At 34.9% G+C, this 18,856-nt stretch overlaps 1 protein-coding gene across 1 annotated transcript in view; it reads right to left on the bottom strand.

The window, feature by feature from the left end:
- cfap77 (cilia and flagella associated protein 77) overlaps positions 1 to 18,856 on the bottom strand; it is a 41,757-nt gene that overhangs the window by 7,897 nt on the left and 15,004 nt on the right. The window contains exons 3-4 of the mRNA XM_056456930.1: positions 18,103 to 18,202; positions 2,318 to 2,546 (exon numbers count right to left, since the gene is read on the bottom strand). Of these exons, the coding sequence (XP_056312905.1) occupies positions 2,318 to 2,546; positions 18,103 to 18,202 (329 nt within the window). The remainder of the gene's footprint in view (positions 1 to 2,317; positions 2,547 to 18,102; positions 18,203 to 18,856) is intronic.

Raw genomic sequence — 18,856 nt, forward strand, 5'->3', positions numbered from 1 at the left:
GATATATTAGGGTTTGTGTAGCCTAACATCAATACACTGAAAGTTGAATGTTACATTTTAAAAGTACATTTAGCCATGGATAAATTGCAGACAATATGTATCTTGTCTGCTAGGTCATATATTGCAGAGGAAATATCATCATTCTTTCCCCAAAATACTAATTTCTAAAGAACCCAAATAATAATTATGAGAAGAATAAAAAAATTATCGATTTTATTATATTATTGTATATTTAATTTTAAAAAGTTCTTATATTTTTTATTTTATAATATTAGTTGTAAGTATAACTATTATTATACCATTCATCTTCTTCCTATTATTATTATTATTATTATTATTATTATTATTATTAATAATAATAATAACAAATATAAAAAAAAATATTTTTATTATATTATATATTTTATATAAAAATGTTATATTGTTATTATATATATATTTTATATTATTTATAATTATAACTTTATTATTATTATTATTATTATTATTATTATTATTATTATTATTATTATTTTTCATTCATTCATTCATTCATTTTATTTTCAGCTTAGTCCCTTTATTAATCTGGGGTCGCCACCGCGGAATGAACCACCAACTTATCCAGCACATGTTTTACGCAGCGGATGCCCTTCCAGCTGCAACCCATCACTGGGTTGCACTCACAAACTCTCATTTACACACATACACTATGGACAATTTTAGCTCACCCAATTCACCTGAACCGCATGTATTTGAACTTGAGGGGGAAACGCCAACTAACCCAGTCGAGGCTCAAAATAGCGACCTTCTTGCTGTGAGGCGACAGCACTACCCACTGCTAATAATCATAATAACAATTATAAAAAATATTTTATATAGATTATTATATATTTTATATTTAATTTTTTTAATATTACATATTTTATCATTTATAATTATGATAATAATAAACATTATTATTTATAATAATAATAATACCACTAATAATAATAATTATCATTATTGTTTATTTTATTAATATTATTATTATTTTAAAAAAGGCAACGTGGTGGTGCAGTAGTTAGTGCTGTCACCTCACAGCAAGAACGTCTCTGGTTCGAGCCTGGCATTTCTGTGTGGAGTTTGCATGTTTTCCCCGCGTTCGCGTGGGTTTCCTCCGGGTGCTCTGGTTTCCCCCACAAGTCCAAAGACATGCGGTAAATGTGAATTGGGTAAGCTAAAATTGTCTGTAGTGTATGTGTGTAAATGAGAGTGTGTGAGTTTTTCCCAGTGATGGGTTGCAGCTGGAAGGGCATCCGCTGCGTAAAACATGTGCTGGATGAGTTGTAATTAGAATAATAATATTTATTATTATTATTATTATTATTATTATTATTATTATTAAAAATTATATATTTTAGATTCAAATGTTTTATTATTATTATATTTTTATTTAGTATTATTCAGAATTATAACTATTATATTATTATTATTATTATTATTATTATTATTAATAATAATAATAATAATAATATTATTATTAATGTAAATAATAATAATATTATTATTAATATAAACAATATAAATAATAATAATAATAATAATATCCCTAATAATATTTATAATTATTGTTGTTCTTTTATTATTATTATTATTAATATTATTATTATTATTAAAAAATAAAATAAAATACAAATAAAAGATTATTATTTTTGTTGTTGTTATTAATAATAATAACAACAATTACAAAAACTATTTTTATTAGATTATAATATATTTTATATACAAATATTATTTTTTATTTTATATCATTTATAATTATAACTATTGTATTATTATTATTAATAATAATACCACTAATAATATTATTTTTCATTATTATTGTTCATTTTAATATTAATTATTATAAAATTAATAAAATTTGTATGTGAAATATAATAAATTGTAATATTTTCTATGCTCTTGAATATGAACAAGCTTTTGTGGAATATTCTAAAAGATAACACTTTTTGGCTGAAGTACATTTATCTTTCTGCAGTATCAAGTGTTGAATGTTCTTATCGACCGCTGTGGTTGGGAGTGTATATGTGGGTGGGAGACGTAAACAGAGAAAGAGACCAAGATTGAGGCTTGAGAAAGTAAGTTTCATTAAAGTAACAGATGTCTAAACAGTTTTTTTCTCTTAATTTAAAAATATTTTATTATGCTATCAAATAACGTCATAAAAGTCTAGTAATAGTTTCAATTGAAAACCAAGTACAGTAAATCATTGCGTTTACTAAGAATTATCGTTTGCATCTGATCGTTATCAGCAAAGCAAACAAACTGAACACACACCTAAGTGCAATCCTAAACTCACCTGTTAGAGACGAAGAATGAATGGTCTGGTGATAAGCGAGGTGGTGCAGACCTGCGAAAGCCCTCTCTGGTCAGCGGTTTGCGGCGTATGTCATGAGTGGCGCGGTACTGGTGAAGCTCTTTAGCAGTGACCAAGCCTGACTTCACCCCTTCTCTGTTCAGGGCAATAAAATCCCTCTCAGCTGCTCGGTGTGTGGTAGACATAGTGTGAGTGTGCCAGTTGGAGATGGCTGAAAAAGAGACACCAAGAAATATAATAATATTCATACACAGAATTCATTCATTAGTCTTTTAATTAGTAGTATTTTGCTTTTGGTTAATTTACACATTTTTTGTTTTTTTACTAATCTAACAAGAAAACTAAGATCACAGTCCAAAATGAGTTCACCCAAATTAATATGTTGATGGAAAATATTAAATAACATTTTAATAAACAGGAATAAAAATCAAGCGACACATACTCATATAAAACTTTGTTGAAATGTTTGTAGTTTGTAATTATTTTTTGTTGCTATAACTCAATCGAATTTAAATGTATTATCTTTCTATTACTAAAGATGTTTGGCGACCAAATACTTATTTTAATAGATACAACTGTTATAAATATGTTTGAATGCACCAAAAATAATTGTCTATGTTTAATGAGAAATGGAGAAAAATATTCATTTTCAAAAGGGGTGTACTCATTTCTGCTGAGCACTGCATATACAGTCAATTCTGACTTCAAGTTTGTTAATTCAACCCAGAAAGGGTTTTTTTTGTAAACTGGAAATGGCACAGGCTTCTCCTAAAAGATAATAAGACAATGTACAAGAGCCATCATTGTGGGGGGGAAAAACTATTTAAGTAAAAATGTTCCTTTAAGTAAATTGAATATGAATAATTTTGGCCTGGACTGAATATATTCATTTAAACTGTTTATAATCACACTGAAAAAAATGTTGTCTGCAAAATTGTTGCAAACAATTTATTTGTGTTGAATTTAAACAAACAAATAAAATTTAGTAATGTTCAACTCAGGGGCGTCGCTAGACCACATTTACTGTGGCACGTGCCCCAGTAAATGCTTTGAGATATGATTTACTTTATATGCAAGTGTATTTATTAAGAGTGGTAATCCCAGAATAAAGACGTTGTTTTCTATGTGCAATCAAACCATCACTGACAAAAGCAATGCAGTTTAATCAAAAAGCAAACTGAACGTGTGCACAGAAAAAAAAAACATACCCGTGCGCCTCAAGCCTGGTTTAAGCCTTGACGCTGACACGCTGCTCTGCTCCCGGTCCGGTTGTGAACACGCACATCGAAAAAGTAGCCGGACCGCTCATGTGTTGTGAAACCGGCTTTACCGGCACGCAGTAAGTTTTGCAAGTCGACCAAACAACGTTTAAATAATATGATGATGATCTTATTTATACTGCATGGCTCCTGATGGATTGGTATGTAGCAGAAGGAGGGATGGAGTCAGGGAGGGTAAATTCTCGGCCTTGAGTCTTGTCCCAAGACAACAGATAATCCTATAAACATTTTTTTTTAAATTCTATTGAATTGTATTGTCTATATAATGTCTAATATATAGGCAAACTATTTCTTAAATGTTTTCCAGTTACATTTAGGATTCATTTCTGTTATTTATTATGGTGGCTTGAAAAGCCAGCATACTGTTATCTATCTTAAACTTATTATTCTTCTTCTTCTCTTCTTCTTCTTCTTCTTCTTCTTCTTCTTCTTCTCTTCTGAGACTAATTTCTAAAGTGTATCTCCTCCTAGGCCTTTCAAGCTACATACTTCAAACTTTCGTCAAACCTTCGAACTGGTCTGACTCGGGTTGCTATATCTTTTCTAACTGATCCGACCTTGGGTTTTCCGAAAAACGACCCAGAAAAAATCCCAAAAGTCCCATTGACTTAACATTGGGTCAAACTTTGTGAGCTCATAACTCTGCATCAGACTGTCCTACAGACTTCTAACTGGACTCATTTAACTCAGTCTAGCCAGCAGCCAATAACTGATGACTTTTTAACTTACTAGCCACTCCCTAGCAACCACTTACAGCACCCTAGCAACTGTCCCATAGACTTCCATTGTAAAAGACTTCCATTTACTTAACATTGGATCAACCTTTGTGAGCTCAGAACTCTGCATCAGACTGTCCTACAGACTAGAGTCTGGCCTCATTCAACTCAGTCTAGCCAGCAGCCAATCACTGATTACCTTTAAACTTACTAGCCACTGCTAGCAACCAATTTCAGCACCCTAGCAACTGTCCCAGAGACTGTGACTAGCTATTCTAACACACGCTAACAGTTTTAACATCCTACTGACATGCTAATCTTGCTAGAAAGGTGCTAGCAACACGATAGTGACATGCTAGTCATGCTAGTAACATGCTAATTCATGCTAGAATCATGCTAACAACATGCTAATTCATGCTAGAAACAAGCTGATTCATGCTAGAATCATGCTAGTAACATGCTAGTTACATGCTAATTAATGCTAGAATCATGCTAGTTACATGCTAATTCATGCTAGAAACATGCTAATTCATGCTAGAATCATGCTAACAACATGCTAATTCATGCTAGAAAACATGCTAGTAAACATGCTAATTCATGCTAGAAACATGCTAGTAACATGCTAGAATCATGCTAGTAACATGCTAATTCATGCTAGAATCATGCTAATAACATGCTAATTCATGCTAGAATCATGCTAGTAACATGCTAATTCATGCTAGAATCATGCTAGTAACATGCTAATTCATGCTAGAATCATGCTAGTAACATGCTAATTCATGCTAGAATCATGCTAGTAACATGCTAATTCATGCTAGAAACATGCTAGTAACATGCTAATTCTGCTAGAAACATGCTAGTAACATGCTAATCCATGCTAGAATCATGCTAATAACATGCTAATTCATGCTAGAATCATGCTAGTAAAAATGCTAATTCATGCTAGAATCATGCTAGTAACATGCTAATTCATGCTGGAATCATGCTAGTAACATGCTAATTCATGCTAGAAACATGCTAGTAACATGCTAATTCATGCTAGAATCATGCTAGTAACATGCTAATTCATGCTAGAATCATGCTAATAACATGCTAATTCATGCTAGAAACATGCTAGTAAAATGCTAATTCATGCTAGAATCATGTTAGTAACATGCTAATTCATGCTAGAATCATGCTAGTAACATGCTAATTCATGCTAGAATCATGCTAGTAACATGCTAATTCATGCTAGAATCATGCTAATAACATGCTAATTCATGCTAGAATCATGCTAGTAACATGCTAATTCATGCTAGAATCATGTTAGTAACATGCTAATTCATGCTAGAAACATGCTAGTAACATGCTAATTCATGCTAGAATCATGCTAGTAACATGCTAATTCATGCTAGAATCATGCTAATAACATGCTAATTCATGCTAGAATCATGCTAGTAACATGCTAATTCATGCTAGAATCATGCTAATAACATGCTAATTCATGCTAGAAACATGCTAGTAACATGCTAATTCATGCTAGAATCATGCTAGTTACATGCTTATCCATGCTAGAATCATGCTAGTAACATGCTAATTCATGCTAGAATCATGCTAGTAACATGCTAATTCATGCTAGAATCATGCTAGTAACATGCTAATTCATGCTAGAAACATGCTAGTAACATGCTAATTCAAGCTAGAAACATGCTAGTAACATGCTAATTCATGCTAGAATCATGCTAGTAACATGCTAATTCATGTTAGAATCATGCTAATAACATGCTAATTCATGCTAGAAACATGCTAATTCATGCCAGAATCATGCTAATAACATGCTAAATCATGCTAGAATCATGCTAATAACATGCTAATTCATGCTAGAAACATGCTAATTCATGCTAGAATCATGCTAACAACATGCTAAATCATGCTAGAAACATGCTAGTAACATGCTAATTCATGCTAGAAACATGCTAGTAACATGCTAATTCATGCTAGAATCATGCTAATTCATGGTAGAAACATGCTAGTAACATGCTAATTCATGCTAGAATCATGCTAGTTACATGCTAATTTATGTTAGAATCATGCTAGTTACTTGCTAATTCATGCTAGTAACATGCTAATTCAGACTCGGCTTTTCAAGCCACCATAAAGTTTGTCCTCAAACTTTAATATCTAGTTATTATTCTTCTTCTTCTTCTTCTTCTTATTCTTCTGAGACTAATTTCTAAGTGTATCTCCTCCTAGCCTTTCAAGCTACATACTTCAAACTTTCGTCAAACCTTCGAACTGGTCTGACTCGGGTTGCTATATCTTTTCTAACTGATCCGACCTTGGGTTTTCCGAAAAAACGACCCAGAAAAATCCCAAAAGTCCCATTGACTTAACATTGGGTCAAACTTTGTGAGCTCATAACTCTGCATCAGACTGTCCTACAGACTTCTTACTGGACTCATTTAACTCAGTCTAGCCAGCAGCCAATAACTGATGACTTTTTAACTTACTAGCCACTCCCTAGCAACCACTTACAGCACCCTAGCAACTGTCCCATAGACTTCCATTGTAAAAGACTCCCATTTACTTAACATTGGATGAACCTTTGTGAGCTCATAACTCTGCATCAGACTGTCCTACAGACTAGAGTCTGGCCTCATTCAACTCAGTCTAGCCAGCAGCCAATCACTGATTACCTTTAAACTTACTAGCCACTCCCTAGCAACCAATTTCAGCACCCTAGCAACTGTCCCAGAGACTGTGACTAGCTATTCTAACACACGCTAACAGTTTTAACATCCTACTGACATGCTAATCTTGCTAGAAAGGTGCTAGCAACACGATAGTGACATGCTAGTCATGCTAGTAACATGCTAATTCATGCTAGAATCATGCTAACAACATGCTAATTCATGCTAGAAACAAGCTGATTCATGCTAGAATCATGGTAACAACATGCTAATTTATGCGAGAAACATGCTAGTAACATGCTAATTCATGCTAGAAACATGCTAGTAACAAGCTAATTCATGCTAGTAACATGCTAATTCATGCTAGAAACATGCTAGTAACATGCTAATTCATGCTAGAATCATGCTAGTAACATGCTAATTCATGCTAGAATCATGCTAGTTACATGCTAATTCATGCTAGAAACATGCTAACAACATGCTAATTCATGCTAGAAACATGCTAGTAACATGCTAATTCATGCTAGAAACATGCTAGTAACATGCTAGAATCATGCTAGTAACATGCTAATTCATGCTAGAAACATGCTAATTCATGCTAGAAACATGCTAGTAACATGCTAATTCATGCTAGAATCATGCTAGTAACATGCTAATCCATGCTAGAATCATGCTAATAACATGCTAATTCATGCTAGAAACATGCTAGTAACATGCTAATTAATGCTAGAAACATGCTAGTAACATGCTAATTCATGCTAGAATCATGCTAGTAAAATGCTAATTCATGCTAGAAACATGCTAGTAACATGCTAATTCATGCTAGAATCATGCTAGTAACATGCTAATTCATGCTAGAATCATGCTAATAACATGCTAATTCATGCTAGAAACATGCTAATTAATGCTAGAATCATGCTAATAACATGCTAATTCATGCTAGAAACATGCTAGTAACATGCTAATTAATGCTAGAAACATGCTAGTAACATGCTAATTCATGCTAGAATCATGCTAGTAACATGTTAATTCATGCTAGAATCATGCTAGTTACATGCTAATTCATGCTAGAAACATGCTAGTAACATGCTAACTCATGCTAGAAACATGCTAATTCATGCTAGAATCATGCTAATAACATGCTAAATCATGCAAGAAACATGCTAGTAACATGCTAATTCATGCTAGAAACATGCTAGTAACATGCTAATTCATGCTAGAATCATGCTAGTAAGATGCTAATTCATGCTAGAATCATGCTAGTAACATGCTAATTCATGCTAGAAACATGCTAATTCATGCTAGAATCATGCTAGTAACATGCTAATTCATGCTAGAATCATGCTAGTAACATGCTAATTCATGCTAGAAACATGCTAGTAACATGCTAATTCATTCTAGAATCATGCTAGTAACATGCTAATTCATGCTAGAATCATGCTAGTAACATGCTAATTCATGCTAGAATCATGCTAGTAACATGCTAATTCATGCTAGAATCATGCTAGTAACATGCTAATTCATGCTAGAATCATGCTAATAACATGCTAATTCATGCTAGAAACATGCTAAATCATGCTAGTAACATGCTAATTCATGCTAGAATCATGCCAGTAACATGCTAATTCATGCTAGAATCATGCTAGTAACATGCTAATTCATGCTAGAAACATGCTAGTAACATGCTAATTCATGCTAGAATCATGCTAGTAACATGCTAATTCATGCTAGAATCATGCTAATAACATGCTAATTCATTCTAGAAACATGCTAATTCATGCTAGAATCATGCTAATAACATGCTAAATCATGCTAGAAACATGCTAGTAACATGCTAATTCATGCTAGAAACATGCCAATTCATGCTAGAATCATGCTAGTAACATGCTAATTCATGCTAGAAACATGCTAGTAACATGCTAACTCATGCTAGAAACATGCTAGTAACATGCTAATTCATGCTAGAATCATGCTAATTCATGCTAGAATCATGCTAGTTACATGCTAATTTATGTTAGAATCATGCTAGTTACTTGCTAATTCATGCTAGTAACATGCTAATTCAGACTCGGCTTTTCAAGCCACCATAAAGTTTGTCCTCAAACTTTAATATCTAGTTATGGTGGCTTGAAAAGCCAGCATATTGTTATCTATCTTAAACTTATTATTATTATGGTGGCTTGAAAAGCCAGCATACTGTTATCTATCTTAAACTTATTATTATTCTTCTTCTTCTTCTTCTTCTTATTCTTCTGAGACTAATTTCTAAGTGTATCTCCTCCTAGGCCTTTCAAGCTACATACTTCAAACTTTCGTCAAACCTTCAAACTGGTCTGACTCGGGTTGCTATATCTTTTCTAACTGATCCGACCTTGGGTTTTCCGAAAAACGACCCAGAAAAAACCCAAAAGTCCCATTGACTTAACATTGGGTCAAACTTTGTGAGCTCATAACTCTGCATCAGACTGTCCTACAGACTTCTAACTGGACTCATTTAACTCAGTCTAGCCAGCAGCCAATAACTGATGACTTTTTAACTTACTAGCCACTCCCTAGCAACCACTTACAGCACCCTAGCAACTGTCCCATAGACTTCCATTGTAAAAGACTCCCATTGACTTAACATTGGATCAACCTTTGTGAGCTCATAACTCTGCATCAGACTGTCCTACAGACTAGAGTCTGGCCTCATTCAACTCAGTCTAACCAGCAGCCAATCACTGATTTCCTTTAAACTTACTAGCCACTCCCTAGCAACCAATTTCAGCACCCTAGCAACTGTCCCAGAGACTGTGACTAGCTATTCTAACACACGCTAACAGTTTTAACATCCTACTGACATGCTAATCTTGCTAGAAAGGTGCTAGCAACACGATAGTGACATGCTAGTCATGCTAGTAACATGCTAATTCATGCTAGAATCATGCTAACAACATGCTAATTCATGCTAGAAACAAGCTGACTCATGCTAGAATCATGTTAGTAACATGCTAGTTACATGCTAATTAATGCTAGAATCATGCTAGTTACATGCTAATTCATGCTAGAAACATGCTAATTCATGCTAGAATCATGCTAACAACATGCTAATTCATGCTAGAAACATGCTAATAACATGCTAATTCATGCTAGAAACATGCTAGTAACATGCTAGAATCATGCTAGTAACATGCTAATTCATGCTAGAATCATGCTAGTAACATGCTAATTCATGCTAGAATCATGCTAGTAACATGCTAATTCATGCTAGAATCATGCTAGTAACATGCTAATTCATGCTAGAAACATGCTAGTAACATGCTAATTCATGCTAGAATCATGCTAGTAACATGCTAATTCATGCTAGAAACATGCTAGTAACATGCTAATTCATGCTAGAAACATGCTAGTAACATACTAATCCATGCTAGAATCATGCTAATAACATGCTAATTCATGCTAGAATCATGCTAGTAAAATGCTAATTCATGCTAGAATCATGCTAGTAACATTCTAATTCATGCTAGAATCATGCTAGTAACATGCTAATTCATGCTAGAAACATGCTAGTAACATGCTAATTCATGCTAGAATCATGCTAGTAACATGCTAATTCATGCTAGAATCATGCTAGTAACATGCTAATTCATGATAGAAACATGCTAATTCATGCTAGAATCATGCTAATAACATGCTAATTCATGCTAGAAACATGCTGGTAACATGCTAATTAATGATAGAAACATGCTAGTAACATGCTAATTCATGCTAGAATCATGCTAGTAACATGCTAATTCATGCTAGAATCATGCTAGTAACATGCTAATTCATGCTAGAATCATGCTAGTAACATGCTAATTCATGCTAGAATCATGCTAATAACATGCTAATTCATGCTAGAAACATGCTAGTAACATGCTAATTCATGCTAGAATCATGCTAGTTACATGCTAATCCATGCTAGAATCATGCTAGTAACATGCTAATTCATGCTAGAATCATGCTAGTAACATGCTAATTCATGCTAGAATCATGCTAGTAACATGCTAATTCATGCTAGAATCATGCTAGTAACATGCTAATTCATGCTAGAAACATGCTAATTCATGCTAGAATCATGCTAATAACATGCTAAATCATGCTAGAAACATGCTAGTAACATGCCAATTCGTGCTAGAAACATGCTAGTAAAATGCTAATTCGTGCTAGAATCATGCTAGTAACATGCTAATTCATGCTAGAATCATGCTAGTAACATGCTAAATTCATGCTAGAATCATGCTAGTAACATGCTAATTCATGCTAGAATCATGCTAGTAACATGCTAATTCATGCTAGAATCATGCTAGTAACATGCTAATTCATGCTAGAATCATGCTAGTAACATGCTAATTCATGCTAAAATCATGCTAGTAACATGCTAATTCATGCTAGAAATATGCTAGTAACATGCTAATTCATGCTAGAATCATGCTAGTAACATGCTAATTCATGCTAGAAACATGCTAGTAACATGCTAATTCATGCTAGAATCATGCTAGTAACATGCTAATTCATGCTAGAATCATGCTAGTAACATGCTAATTCATGCTAGAATCATGCTAGTTACATGCTAATTTATGTTAGAATCATGCTAGTTACTTGCTAATTCATGCTAGTAACATGCTAATTCAGACTCGGCTTTTCAAGCCACCATAAAGTTTGTCCTCAAACTTTAATATCTAGTTCTTCTTCTTCTTCTTCTTCTTCTTCTTATTCTTCTGAGACTAATTTCTAAGTGTATCTCCTCCTAGGCCTTTCAAGCTACATACTTCAAACTTTCGTCAAACCTTCAAACTGGTCTGACTCGGGTTGCTATATCTTTTCTAACTGATCCGACCTTGGGTTTTCCGAAAAACGACCCAGAAAAATCCCAAAAGTCCCATTGACTTAACATTGGGTCAAACTTTGTGAGCTCATAACTCTACATCAGACTGTCCTACAGACTTCTAACTGGACTCATTTAACTCAGTCTAGCCAGCAGCCAATAACTGATGACTTTTTAACGTACTAGCCACTCCCTAGCAACCACTTACAGCACCCTAGCAACTGTCCCATAGACTTACATTGTAAAAGACTCCCATTTACTTAACATTGGATCAACCTTTGTGAGCTCATAACTCTGCATCAGACTGTCCTACAGGCTAGAGTCTGGCCTCATTCAACTCAGTCTAGCCAGCAGCCAATCACTGATTACCTTTAAACTTACTAGCCACTCCCTAGCAACCAATTTCAGCACCCTAGCAACTGTCCCAGAGACTGTGACTAGCTATTCTAACACACGCTAACAGTTTTAACATCCTACTGACATGCTAATCTTGCTAGTAAGGTGCTAGCAACACGATAGTGACATGCTAGTCATGCTAGTAACATGCTAATTCATGCTAGAATCATGCTAACAACAATCTAATTCATGCTAGAAACAAGCTGACTCATGCTAGAATCATGCTAGTAACATGCTAGTTACATGCTAATTAATGCTAGAATCATGCTAGTTACATGCTAATTCATGCTAGAAACATGCTAATTCATGCTAGAATCATGCTAACAACATGCTAATTCATGCTAGAAACATGCTAGTAACATGCTAATTCATGTTAGAAACATGCTAGTAACATGCTAGAATCATGCTAGTAACATGCTAATTCATGCTAGAATCATGCTAATAACATGCTAATTCATGCTAGAATCATGCTAGTAACATGCTAATTCATGCTAGTAACATGCTAATTCATGCTAGAATCATGCTAGTAACATGCTAATTCATGCTAGAAACATGCTAGTAACATGCTAATTCATGCTAGAATCATGCTAGTAACATGCTAATTCATGCTAGAAACATGCTAGTAACATGCTAATTCATGCTAGAAACATGCTAGTAACATGCTAATTCATGCTAGAAACATGCTAGTAACATGCTAATTCATGCTAGAATCATGCTAGTAACATGCTAATTCATGTTAGAATCATGCTAGTAACATGCTAATTCATGCTAGAAACATGCTAGTAACATGCTAATTCATGCTAGAATCATGCTAGTAACATGCTAATTCATGCTAGAATCATGCTAATAACATGCTAAATCATGCTAGAAACATACTAGTAACATGCTAATTCATGCTAGAAACATGCTAGTAACATGCTAATTCATGCTAGAATCATGCTAATTCATGCTAGAAACATGCTAGTAACATGCTAATTCATGCTAGAATCATGCTAGTTACATGCTAATTTATGTTAGAATCATGCTAGTTACTTGCTAATTCATGCTAGTAACATGCTAAATCAGACTCGGCTTTTCAAGCCACCATAAAGTTTGTCCTCAAACTTTAATATCTAGTTATTATTCTTCTTCTTCTTCTTCTTCTTCTGAGACTAATTTCTAAGTGTATCTCCTCCTAGGCCTTTCAAGCTACATACTTCAAACTTTCGTCAAACCTTCGAACTGGTCTGACTCGGGTTGCTATATCTTTTCTAACTGATCCGACCTTGGGTTTTCCGAAAAACGACCCAGAAAAATCCCAAAAGTCCCATTGACTTAACATTGGGTCAAACTTTTTGAGCTCATAACTCTGCATCAGACTGTCCTACAGACTTCTAACTGGACTCATTTAACTCAGTCTAGCCAGCAGCCAATAACTGATGACTTTTTAACTTACTAGCCACTCCCTAGCAACCACTTACAGCACCCTAGCAACTGTCCCATAGACTTCCATTGTAAAAGACTCCCATTTACTTAACATTGGATCAACCTTTGTGAGCTCATAACTCTGCATCAGACTGTCCTACAGACTAGAGTCTGGCCTCATTCAACTCAGTCTAGCCAGCAGCCAATCACTGATTACCTTTAAACTTACTAGCCACTCCCTAGCAACCAATTTCAGCACCCTAGCAACTGTCCCAGAGACTGTGACAAGCTATTCTAACACACGCTAACAGTTTTAACATCCTACTCACATGCTAATCTTGCTAGAAAGGTGCTAGCAACACGATAGTGACATGCTAGTCATGCTAGTAACATGCTAATTCATGCTAGAATCATGCTAACAACATGCTAATTCATGCTAGAAACAAGCTGATTCATGCTAGAATCATGCTAGTAACATGCTAGTTACATGCTAGTTAATGGTAGAATCATGCTAGTTACATGCTAATTCATGCTAGAAACATGCTAATTCATGCTAGAATCATGCTAACAACATGCTAATTCATGCTAGAAACATGCTAGTAACATGCTAATTCATGATAGAAACATGCTAGTAACATGCTAGAATCATGCTAGTAACATGCTAATTCATGCTAGAAACATGCTAGTAACATGCTAATTCATGCTAGAATCATGCTAGTAACATGCTAATTCATGCTAGAATCATGCTAGTAACATGCTAATCCATGCTAGAATCATGCTAGTAACATGCTAATTCATGCTAGTAACATGCTAATTCATGCTAGAATCATGCTAGTAACACGCGAATTCATGCTAGAATCATGCTAATAACATGCTAATTCATGCTAGAATCATGCTAGTAACGTGCTAGTTCATGCTAGAATCATGCTAGTAACATGCTAATTCATGCTAGAATCATGCTAGTAACATGCTAATTCATGCTAGAATCATGCTAATAACATGCTAATTCATGCTAGAATCATGCTAGTAACACGCTAATTCATGCTAGAATCATGCTAATAACATGCTAATTCATGCTAGAATCATGCTAGTAACATGCTAATTCATGCTAGAGTCATGGTAGTAACATGCTTATTCATGCTAGAAACATGCTAATTCATGCTAGAATCATGCTAGTAACATGCTAATTCATGCTAGAATCATGCTAATAACATGCTAATTCATGCTAGAAACATGCTAATTCATGCTAGAATCATGCTAATAACATGCTAATTCATGCTAGAGACATGCTAGTAACATGCTAATTAATGCTAGAAACATGCTAGTAACATGCTAATTCATGCTAGAATCATGCTAGTAACATGCTAATTCATGCTAGAAACATGCTAGTAACATGCTAATTCATGCTAGAATCATGCTAATAACATGCTAATTCATGCTAGAAACATGCTAGTAACATGCTAATTCATGGTAGAATCATGCTAGTTACATGCTTATCCATGCTAGAATCATGCTAGTAACATGCTAATTAATGCTAGAATCATGCTAATAACATGCTAATTTATACTAGTAACATGCTAATTCATGCTAGAATCATGCTAGTAACATGCTAATTCATGCTAGAATCATGCTAGTAACATGTTAATTCATGCTAGAAACATGCTAGTAACATGCTAATTCATGCTAGAAACATGCTAGTAACATGCTAATTCATGCTAGAATCATGCTAGTAACATGCTAATTCATGCTAGAAACATGCTAGTAACATGCTAACTCATACTAGAAACATGCTAGTAACATGCTAATTCATGCTATAATCATGCTAATTCATGCTAGAAACATGCTAGTAACATGCTAATTCATGCTAGAATCATGCTAGTTACATGCTAATTTATGTTAGAATCATGCTAGTTACTTGCTAATTCATGCTAGTAACATGCTAATTCAGACTCGGCTTTTCAAGCCACCATAAAGTTTGTCCTCAAACTTTAATATCTAGTTTAGAATAATAATTGTATAATAACATCATCACTGTTATTTATTTATAATGTTGTGTTTTAGAACATATATATATATATATATATATATATATATATATATATATATATATATATATATATATATATATATATATATATATATATATATATATATATACATATATATATATATATATATATATATATATATATACATATATATATATACATATATATATTATTATTTTTATTCTTTTGGAGGGAGTGCTGTGCCCCAGTAGAGCTTTATGTTTAGCAACGCCCCTGGTTCAACTTAATTTTTTTGTTTAAATATAGCCCAAACAAATTCTTTACATCCACCTAACTTAAAACATTTTTGTAAATCCAAGGAATCGTTTGAATGATTTTTTCAGTGCAGTCATTGTTACACATAACACTTATATTATAGGAAAAACTGCAGAATACACAAAGGCATGTTTTAGAGTGTAAATCTTAAAAACAAAGCTTGAATTAAAGACAATTTTGTTACATTCATACAGAAATCAAGATTTTCAGACTCACAATTTTTAGAAAAACTTAAATGAAGAAGGGCATCACAGTGAAGCAGAGGGTAGCACGATTGCCTCACAACAAGAAGGTCGCTGGTTCGAGCCTCGGCTTGGTCAGTTGGCATTTCTGTGTGGAGTTTTCATGTTCTCCCTGTTCTCTTCGTGGGTTTCCTCCGGGTGCTCCGGTTTCCCATTTAGTCCAAAGACATGCGGTACAGGTGAATTGCATAAGCTAAAATGTCATTAGTGTATGAGTGTGAATGAGTGTGTATGGATGTTTCCCAGTGATGGGTTGCAGCTGGAGGGGCATCCACCACGTAAAACATATGTTGGATAAGTTGGAGGTTCATTCCGCTGTGGCGACCCCTTGATTAATAAAGGGACTAAACGAAAAAGAGAATAAATGAATGAATGAGTAAATGAAGAAATATCCTCTGAAAGAAAAAAAGTTTGTAGTATTATTTATTTAAAAAAAATCTCTTCTCTCTCTCTCTCTCTCTCTCTCTCTCTCTCTCTCTCTCTCTCTCTCTCTCTCTCTCTCTCTCTCTCTCTCTCTCTCTCCTCTTTCTTTCTCTCTCTCACTCTCTCTCTCTCTCTCTCTCTCTCTCTCTCTCTCTCTCTCTCTCTCTCTCTCTTGAATGGACAGTTAACTTACACCATTGGACACCCTATGGATGAGTAAATTAACAGCAACAATCAAACCTTTTTAAAAGAATTATTACATTTGTAAAATGGAAGAATTGGATGTGTAAAAACACTTTTTGTCTAAATAAGTAATGTTTTACAAAAGCTCTTGGATGATTTACAGCAACAAAAACAGATTAATGACAGAAAAAACTTTTATATGGTTATCCATTCATTTATTCATTCATTCATCCCTTTATTAATCAGGGGTCGCCACAGCGGGATGAACCACCAACTTATCCAGCATATGTTTTAAGCAGCAGATGCCCTTTTAGCTGCTATCTAGTACTGTGAAACACCCATACACACTCATACACTACGGCCAATATAGCTTATTCAATTCGCCTATAGCACATGTCTTTGGACTATGGGGGAAACCGGAACACCTAGAGGAAACCCACGCGAACACGGGGAGAACATGCACACTTCACACAGAAACGCCAACTGTCCCAGCCGGGAGTTGAACCAGCGAACTTCTTGCTGTGAGGCGACAGTGCTAACCACTGAGCCACCGTGCCACCACTTTATATGGGTAGTGTATAAAAAAAGCGCCTGTAAATTGCTCAAATTGATATTGACGTTTTAAAAATAATTGACGAATCTACTGCTTCCTTCTCCAGAAATATTAGCAGTATTCCAACTTTCCGATACAGCCATAGACGGATCAGCAAGCCGTTCAGGGCAGAGGCAACAGCTTTTAATGGCTTTGTTGACTGGCAGCGTTAAATAGCAGTAGGCACAGGCTTTCGGCGAGGCTCTTGTTGACATGTTCAAAAACTGAGCAGAGATCAGTTTTCTGCAATAATACTTCCATTAGGATTTGGGATGACTAAGCTTAGATAAGCATGACAGGGTAAACTCGGCCTACAACTGCATCCAGAGTTCATGGGACTGTATAAGGGCTTGACACTTGCAGTCACAGCCTGTCGTCCGTTTTGGAAAAGCATAATTAAAGAGTGAGACAGGAGCCGGTGCCGAAGCCAGGCGCAGTTTAGCATGCTAACAGGAGCGCACTGACAGAGCGCCTGAGGGGACACTTACTGAAGAAAACACACTGTGACATCATCTTGTGACAGGGCTTGATGGGGAGTGGGTGTGGTGTCTCATAAACAAAAGGCTTTGAGTTTGAGGGGAGACTGAGATTTATAATGATCTGGTAATGATGCTTTCGATGTATAGCCAAGTTTTTAAGGCAAATCTAGTCGTGCTCTTGTGTCACTTTAACATAGTTGTTTTGACACTTACCTTCTTGTACTCCTCCATCCTGTACTGTGGTTGCTGTCCCGAAAACAAACTCAGGTCCTGGATAGGACAGTCCCCTCGACTTTGCCTTTCCAAGAGTTGGCTATATAGGAAACACATAGTACTGAGATGAATGCACTCTGTAAATAAGATATGATCAATAGCCCCTTTCACACATACAGACTTTTCCAGCAAATTACCAGCAATTTTCCGGAAAGAAAAAATGTAACATTACCAGTAATTTTTCGGAATGCTGCTCTGTGTGAACCACACAAGGAAAATTGGCAGAAAGAACGAGTTCACGTTTACCTGCACACTCCGCAGTCAGTTGCGTGACCTGCGTCCATGTGAAGGAGAACTCCAGTGAGTCAGATTTGAATAGCCTACAACATTGGTAGACTTTCATTTTAAAAAACATGAAAAAGCTGCACCACACACTCAAATGTACTTCTCGACATGTGAAAGTGTTCCTTCATATCATTCAGTATTGGTAATCAAAGTAGTCAGATGTGGAAACAAAGCTGTTTTAGCTGTGATTAGCGCTTCTGCCTTCAGAGGGTAGAGATTTTTTTCCTGTAGTTATTTGGTCCGTCTCTTGGACAAAATCAGCTACAGAATTGCTAAAGTTTTAATTAAAAGTGAATAAGAATAAAAGCTCATTTCTTATTAATGATGTCAAAATTAACTGTATTTTGAAATGGATGTGTGCCAGTGTGAACAGCACTTTTTTTAAATTTAATTTAATTAAATTTAATTA

Source organism: Danio aesculapii, chromosome 5, assembly GCF_903798145.1.
Source record: "Danio aesculapii chromosome 5, fDanAes4.1, whole genome shotgun sequence".
In the NCBI taxonomy this organism is placed as follows: domain Eukaryota; kingdom Metazoa; phylum Chordata; class Actinopteri; order Cypriniformes; family Danionidae; genus Danio; species Danio aesculapii.